At 44.1% G+C, this 8538-nt stretch overlaps 1 protein-coding gene across 1 annotated transcript; it reads right to left on the reverse strand.

The window, feature by feature from the left end:
• Positions 1 to 1850: 1850 nt before the first annotated feature.
• LOC137094872 (NTPase KAP family P-loop domain-containing protein 1-like) lies at positions 1851 to 4123 on the reverse strand. The gene is made up of 2 exons (XM_067460791.1): positions 4066 to 4123; positions 1851 to 3655 (listed from the first exon to the last, which is right to left on the reverse strand). The coding sequence occupies exons 1-2, from the start codon at positions 4121 to 4123 to the stop codon at positions 1851 to 1853; spliced, it is 1863 nt and encodes a 620-aa protein (XP_067316892.1).
• Positions 4124 to 8538: the final 4415 nt, after the last annotated feature.

The following is an 8538-nucleotide window of genomic DNA, read 5'->3' on the forward strand; positions in this document are numbered from 1 at the left end:
CGAAACTCAGGAATTAATTTAAACAAGGTCATAAGATCATCTACTATTCTCTGTTCTGCCATTGTTTACTTCTTCTTCTTCTTCTTCTTCTTCTTATTATTATTATTATTATTATATTTATTTATACTCCGCTCTATCTTTCCCGAAGGAGACTCAAAGCGACTAACAAGCGGTTTTCCCACATACTCTAACTCCCATTATACACATATATGATTAAATCAACATTTGTCATATCAATATTATTCGGACATGCATATGTATATCAGTAGCATATTAATTCATGCATAACGTTACCACATTAGCCAGTGTGGCTATACATAGCAACCATAAAGAAACACGGCAAGGTTTGTGTGTGTGTGTGTCAGGAGCAACTTGAGAAACTGCAAGTCGTTTCTGGTGTGAGAGAATTGGCCATCTGCAAGGACGTTGCCCAGGGGACTTTGCCCGGATATTTTGATGTTTTACCATCCTTGTGGGAGGCTTCTCTCGTGTCCCCGCATGAGGAGCTGGAGCTGATAGAGGGAGCTCATCTGCGCTATCCCCAGATTCGAACCTGCGACCTGTCAGTCTTCAGTCCTGCCGGCACAAGGGTTTAACCCACTGCGCCACCGGCATAGGATCCTGGCTATTGAACTCTTCTTCAGACTTGGGCTAATAGTCCTTCTTGTGCTGAGGTCAGTGGAATAAAAAATGTAACTTTTCTAAAAGTTGAGCAAGGCAGCTTCCTAACTCAAGTGATGGTTCTCCTATCCTTATACCTGTCAGCAGGGACACAGCGGTTTCCAATGACTGACAGTTGATAGATGTATGAGAAACACCAGAAGTCAATACATCTTCCAACATCAAACAGGAATGCTCCTCACTTGATTTAACCACTCCGATGATTTATAGTTTGCCAAGGACACCTACATGAAATAGAATAATTTCCTTTCCCACAGCCCAGCCATAAATCCACACTGACAGACGGACCAGCAGCCATAACCGCCATAACCCTCTCACAAAAGCCTGTTTGTCATTTTACATCTTTTTGTTAAAGGTCCGCAGATGTGTGTGGTACGTATCAGCGCATGTGCAAGCCAGATCCGTAGCAGCGAATCTCATACTACGACTCTATCCTTTCCCAATCCCTTAATGAAATATATCCTTTTCTAATAACTTTTGTATACTTTTATATCCTTTGCTCCCTGCTTTACCCTTATATATCTATATCTATATCTAATCTAATTTAATTATATGATTTCTACGCAAGCCACAAGGGTCATTGCCTCCTTGCTGACCCCGCTGAGGAATTTCCTGGACATCTGGGGCTGGGTGAGATCCCTAGACTAGTGGATCTCAACCTGTGGGTCTCCAGATGTTTTGGCCTCCAACTCCCAGAAATTCTAACAGCTGGTAAACTGGATAGGAGTTGTAGGCCAAAACACCTGGGAACCCACAGGTTGAGAACCACTGCCCTAGACAAAGGTGGTCATCAAAGTCCACTGTGTACATGTACAGATCAGCAGGCGGTTTCCGCTCTAGATCTGATATCGCTGGCTGAAACTCAGTCAACTGATTGCCCCAATTGAACTGAGAGATGACTGTGTTCTTCAATTTGGAACTTCAGGCTTTAGCGTAAATGCTCGCCAGGTATGGACCCTCCGTAGCCACATTCCTAGCCTAAATTAGTCCTCACTTGCATTCCCACTAATGAATTGAGAGAAGTGCTGATTGACTAACCCACCAATTAAAACACTGTTTTATGCAAACAATATGGAGACAAAGTGCACAAACAACCTGGGGCCTTCGGATACTTAAAATGGGGGTAGATAATTTAATTATCTGGGGACAGAAAATCCATTATTTTGTTTTTATTTCGTTACATTTCCTGAACTGTTCTGGTCTATATCTGGTGCTGAGATGCTTTTAGAAAGCCCTTCAGTGTTCTTGGTCCTATTAAGGTTGCGGCTGCCTCGCCCAAGTTCCATGTGCCTCTTCAAGGAAGAGTCCAGGTTGACTGTGCAGGGCAGGAAGAATTCGACATCCTCCACCAGGAACTGGGGCCTCATTTCAAAGGAAATAGTGGAGTCTTTCTCCTTAAACTCTCTATCAAGGAAATTTTGGAAATCCTCCGGGTCCCCATCCAGCTCCAATAACTTCTTCACTTCGTCTTTTGAAACATCAAATTCTTTCATGTTTGTTTCATACACCTTCAACAGTGTGGTATCTTTCCTTTCTTGCTCCTTGGAGAAAACTCGCTTTTGCTTGTCGTCCTCAATGCACTGCAAGATCCAGCTTAGTCGGCAGGGCCACTGGTTGGCAAGGACCACCCAGGATGTCACCTTTTGTGGACATACCTTGCGTGGATAATACTTCTTCACTATGAGCCTGGCCATGACCACGATGGTGTTGATGATCCGTTCCATTTGTAGCTTGTTGCTACTCACGTACTTTTTCATGTTTTCGTTCTCCAGGTAGAGAAGGGCCTCGTGGATCAAGTTGACTTCTTCTTTTTCTTCTTCTTCTTCTTCTTTCTTTTTAGAAGGAGAAGAAACCACCAAAGGCACCTGGCAGTCATCTCCGCTTCTGCCACACAGCTTCTGATCAGAAGATTTACAGCAACCACATGGCTCTGACTCACTAAGTGCCTTAGCCCGGTTCTTCTCGTCATCTTCTTTCAATTCCTTATCATCTGCAAGCATTTTCTCATGCTTCACCCTAATCATTTTCTGGAGCAGCATGGTTTTGTTGCCTTCATCCGTTTGGGGGAAATTAAAGGGCAGGGTGATGATGCGGTTGAGGTACACGTAGCCATTGTCAGCTATCTTATTCATGTAATTTGAGTGATCCACGCATTCCACAATCACATTCAGGTCGGCCACCAAGATGGGGATGAATGGGGACTTGCAGTCGGAGAGGAGGATGTTCATTGCCTCAAGGACGGCCATCACTTTTTCGGGGCTACATCGGTCCAAGCTGGTGATCTTCAGAACCACTCGGAGCTTCCTGTCCTGGAAGGTCTCCATGAACTGGAGATAACGGATGATGGTCTTGACTTCCTTCTTGACTTCGCCCATAAAACCCAGCTGGGCGCTGACGTCCGTCCGGTTCATCTGCTTTTCCAGCTTGGTCTTTTGGTTAAATACCATGTTCCAAACCCACTCGAAGCTCTTCATGGTCGCTGGGAAAGCTGTGGCTCCAAGCCCTATGCCCGTGATGATTTCAACCAACGCGATGCTGTCACCAACTGGGAAGCCATAAAGGCAGAGGAGGAAGACAAGTCCAACAGCCACTCCACAAATCAGAAAGGTTGCAACCCATAAGGGTAGACCGAGGTACTTCTTGCTGATCCATTTTCTATTTGTATTGCTCTCCGTGGTATTGTCGTCCTTCCGGCCCACGGTCCGGTAGACGCTCATAGGGACTCGACCAAAATGTTTCTCGATGCGATCACACAAGGTGGTCATGAGGCCCGCCCAGATGTGATCAGTTCCAGCATATTCCCAGGCGCTAAAATGAATAAAGATGTTATGAACTCTTGACTTCTGCTTTCTATCTGATGTTGGGAGTAAGACTGGATTGTAGAAGATCATACGGAATGTGACGGTAACCAGCTCCCAAAAAGTCAGCTCTCCATTCGTCCTGTGACCTTCCTGTTCATTCCCTTTCATGTAAACTGAAGTGGAAAGAAAGAGTTTTAAGTCACAGATTATGTAGAAGCTTGTAGAAAAAAATATATGAAAATGCATCTCTCCAAACAGACATTTTTGACTGTTTTTTTGGGGAGGGGGGGGCGGGGGGGGTTGCTTTGAATTTTCCAGGCTGTATGGTTATGTTCCAGCAGCATTATCTCCTGACATTCTGTCTGTTTAAAGCAACTGTGGATGTTGCAATTGAATAAATAGCATTGAGTACTGCATTGAGTACTGCAACATTCACACTTGGTTTAAACATCCAAGGGTTCCTTCTCCCACCCTGGACATTATTCCACAGATATATGTATACACCCCACGTGCCTCACGAGCAACAGAATTTATTTATTAATTTACTTACTTACTTACTACATTTATATACTGCTTTTCTCACCCTTAGGGAATTCAAAGCGGTTTCCAACATTATAAAGGCAAAATTCAATGCCGTACATATATGTGAAAACCAAAAGAAAATAGCAAGGCAATCACATATAACACCTAACCAAATTAAAACATAAAATAACATTAGACATAAAGCATTAAAAAATCAACATCGATAATACAGTAACATTTATATTAAAACCCACCAATAAACAACATGATTTAAAAACAGTTATTAAAATCACGCCATCCAAAATCAAGTCTGTAGTCATTACATTGGTACGTTTCTATTCCTTATCTTATTTTACTATGAGCTTTGCTGTCCGAAAGCCTGGTTACATAACCATGTTTTTACTTTCTTTCTGAATGTCAGGAGAGAGGGGCTGCTCTAATTTCACTAGGGAGGGAGTTCCATAGTTGAGTTACCACCACTGAGAAGGCCCTGTCTCTCATCCCCATGCAAAGAAGGTGGAATTGAGAGCAGGGCCTCCTCTAAAGATCTTAATCTCTGAGGTGGATCATAGAAGGAGATACGTTGAGACAGATAAGCTGGGCCAGAATTGTTTAGGGCTTTATAGACTAAAGCCAGCACTTTGAATTGTGCTCGGTTGCAGATTGGCAGTCAGTGGAGCTGGCGTAACAAGGGAATTGTATGTTCCCTGTATGCTTCCCCAGTCAGAAATCTGGCTGCCACCCATTGGGCCACTTCAAGCTTCTGAACAGTCTTCAAAGGCAACCCCACATAGAGCATTTTGCAGTAGTCTATCCTTGATGTAACAAGAGCATGGACCATTGTGGCCAAGTCAGAGTTCCCAAGGTACAGGCGCAACTGGTGCACACGTTTTAATTGTGCAAAAGCTCCCCCGGTTACAGCCAAAACTTGGGGTTCCAGGCTCAACGATGAATCCAGGATCACTCCCAAGCTGCGAACCTGCATCTTCATGGAGAGTGCAACCCCATCCAGCACAGGCTGTAATCCTATGCCCTGTTCGGTCTTACGATTGACCAGGAGTACCTCTGTCTTGTCTGGATTCAATTTCAGTTTGTTTGCTCTCATCCAGACCGTCGCAGCTGCCAAGCACCAGTTCAGGACCTGAACAGCTCCTTAGTAGCAAGTGGGAAGGAATGATAGAGTTGGACATCATCTGCGTACAGTTGGCATCGAACTTCAAAACTCCAGAGGATCTCCCCCAACTGCTTCATGTAGATGTTAAACAACATGGGGGACAATACTGAGCCCTTTGGGACCCCACAAGACAATGGCTGCGGGGCCAAGCAGGTTTCACCGAACGCCTTCTGCGGCGTTGATTGCCACAGCATATGCCTTTAGAAAGAGATGCCACATGTGCTCTAGCCCCTCTTTGTTTGCTTCATTGCTGCCAGCTCCTCGTTGAACCAAGGAGATGGTTACAGGGAGTGGTCTACCCCATTATTTAAGGAGCTTCACTGGCTGTAGTTTGTTTTCCAGGCCCAATTCAAGGTGCAGGTTATCACCTACAAAGCCCTTAATAGTTTGGGACCCAACTACCTTCGTAACCATATTTCCTTCTATGAACATGCATGACTCCTTCGATCCTCCGGAGAGGCCCTCCTCTCGCTTTCCCCTCTGTTGCAAGTGAGACTTGTGGGGACGAGGGAGAGAGCCTTCTCCGTGGTGACCCCTCAGCTTTGGAGAGATTAGGCAAGCACCCACCCTGGCAGCCTTCAGAAAGAGCCTAAAAACCTGGCTGTTTTGGTGTGCCTTTGGGGAATGAATACAATCCCTCCATATGACCAGCTCAGCACAATATGCCCATGAGAGAAGCCTCCCACAAGGATGATAAAAACATCCAATAATCCGGGCATCCCCTGGGCAACGTCCTTGCAGACGGCCAATTCCCTCACACCAGAAGTGACTTGCAGTTTCTCAAGTCATTCCTGACATGACAAAAAAAAAACACCCCAGGGTTTTTATATTTTAATTCTACCCTTTTAACTTGGCCCAGCCCGTGGTGCACATTTTTATTATTTGATTTGGTATGAATCTGATTGTTTTATATTTCATTTGATGTTATTATTTGCTGTATGTATGTTATTCTGATTTGTTGTAATTGTTGGGCTTGACCTCATGTTAGCTGCCCCAAGTCCCCGCTGGGGAGATGGTGGCGGGGTATAAATAAAATATTATTATTATTATTATTATTATTATTATTATTATTATTATTATTTGAAACACCACAAGATGAGTCCACAGTAGATACTCTGCTGGCTGTTGTATTGGATCACACATTGGAAACTTCCCAAGTGTCTAGGACTGTGTGATGTATCGGCAAATAATGCGTGCAGATCCCAGTAAGGCGGCCTTCTGCAGCTGGCAGATGGTAATTTTGTCAGCACCGATTGTGGTTAAGTGCAGGCCAAGGTCTTTAGGCACTACACCTAAATGTTGTTGTTGTTGTTGTTATGGTTTAGCTCTGCTACTCAAGAGGGGACATTCCAGAGCAATCGTGTCTATTGCCCTAGTCAACTCCCTATTCCAGAGAGTGACCAGAGCATCAACAGGATCATCTACCAAAGTGGAGGGAAATTGCCCAGTAGCGGTCAGGAATCCATCTGGATCCATAAGCCTCTTGGGGCCGATCTGTTCTAATAGGTCCTCCACCCCTACAGAGGTTAGGGGGCACAGAACCGCTAAGCCACATAATAGTAATAATAATAATAATAATAATAATACTCTGGGACTTCCGAATTCAGACAGACAGAATTTTGGAGCACAATACTCCTGACCTCACAATCATGTTAAAAAACAAAAGAATTGATTGTCGATGTTGCAATCCCAGGCAAAAGCAAGATTGAAGAGAAACAACTGGAAAAGCTTACATGATATGAGGATTTAAAGATCAAACTGCAAAGACCCTGGCACAAACCAGTCAAGGTGGTCCCAGTGATGATTGGCACATTGGGTACAGTGCCTCAAGACCTTGGCCTGCATTTAAACACAATCGGCGCTGACAAGATTACCATCTGCCAGCTGCAAAAGGCCACCTTATTGGGATCTGCACGCATTATTCGCCGATACATCACGCAGTCCTAGACACTTGTCAAGTGTCCGACGTGTGATCCAATACAACAGCCAGCAGAGTGTCTGCTGTGGACTCATCTTGTTGTGTTTCAAATGATAATACTTTATTTATACCCTGCCACCATCTCTCCAAGGTGACTCAGGGCGGCTTATATGAGGCCAAGCTCAACAATACAATACATCAATATACAATAAAATACAGCAATGAAATATAAAAAATAAAATATAATACAAAACCATTATAAATAGTACATCAACATAAAATAAATATAAAATCACAACATTTAAGACAAGGAAATCAATCTCAGTGGGCAGGGCCAGATCCAAGAGATTAAAAATTAAAGCACTGGGTGAGATCTGGACAAGGAATGTATCTGGACAGAAAATACGAGGGATAAGTAGGATTTGATTGCACAACAGGTAAAATAAAGTACCTGCGAGGGCATTTAGCAGAACTTGGTCAGATCAGGGAATTATTGTTCATTCCTTCATTGAAGGCACACTGGAACAGCCAAGTTTTCAAGCTCTTCCTAAAGACTGCCAGAGTGGGGGCTTGTCTGGGGAGCGAGTTCCAGAGCTGGGGGGCCACCACAGAGAAGGCCCTCTCTCTCGTCCCCACAAGTCGCACTTGCGAAGGAGGCGGGAGCGAGAGGAGGGCCTCTCGGGACGATCGAAGAGATCGTGTAGGTTCGTAAACGGAAATGCAGTCACGCATTAGCCACAGATGTAGGCAAAACATCAGGAGAGAATAATGCTGGAACATGGCTATTCAGCCTGGACAACTCACAGCAACCCAATGATTCCGTCCATGAAAGTCTTTGACAACACATTGTTTATTTTTTGTTTGTTGTTGTGTGTGCCTTCAAGGCATTTCAATGACAAAAGTATCACAAGGGTTTCTTGGCCTAATTTCTTCAGAGGGAGTTTGCTCTTGCCTTTCTTTGAGGCTGAGATAGTGTGACTAGCCCACAGGTCACCCAGTGGGACTCCATGCCCAGGTGGAAATTTGAACCTGTGTCTTATTGCTTTTTACGTTTTAATGATGTGCATTCCTCACCCTGAGTGCTTTTGTAACAGAAAAACAGAAAATGCAAATGGAATCCAATGAGTCTAGCTCAGAGGATGTGCCATGATGGTTACCGGCTGCATCACAGTTTTGAAAACACTTTAAGGAAATACTATTATTCAGGAGTGGATAGGCTGGATCCAAACCGAATAAGCGCAACAAGAATAAGGGGATGGCAGTCGTTTTGAGAAAAACCGGGAGCAAATATTTGCAGTTCGTTGACCCATTTCTCTTAATGCAGGAGATTTCTGCAAATACCTGTGCAGAATGTAAAGTGTAAATATTGGGTATATGAATGTGTACAAAAGCACCAAAAAAAGATCTGCACTCACACTCAATCCTGTTCAATAATTCTCTTT

Source organism: Anolis sagrei, chromosome X, assembly GCF_037176765.1.
Source record: "Anolis sagrei isolate rAnoSag1 chromosome X, rAnoSag1.mat, whole genome shotgun sequence".
Taxonomy (NCBI): domain Eukaryota; kingdom Metazoa; phylum Chordata; class Lepidosauria; order Squamata; family Dactyloidae; genus Anolis; species Anolis sagrei.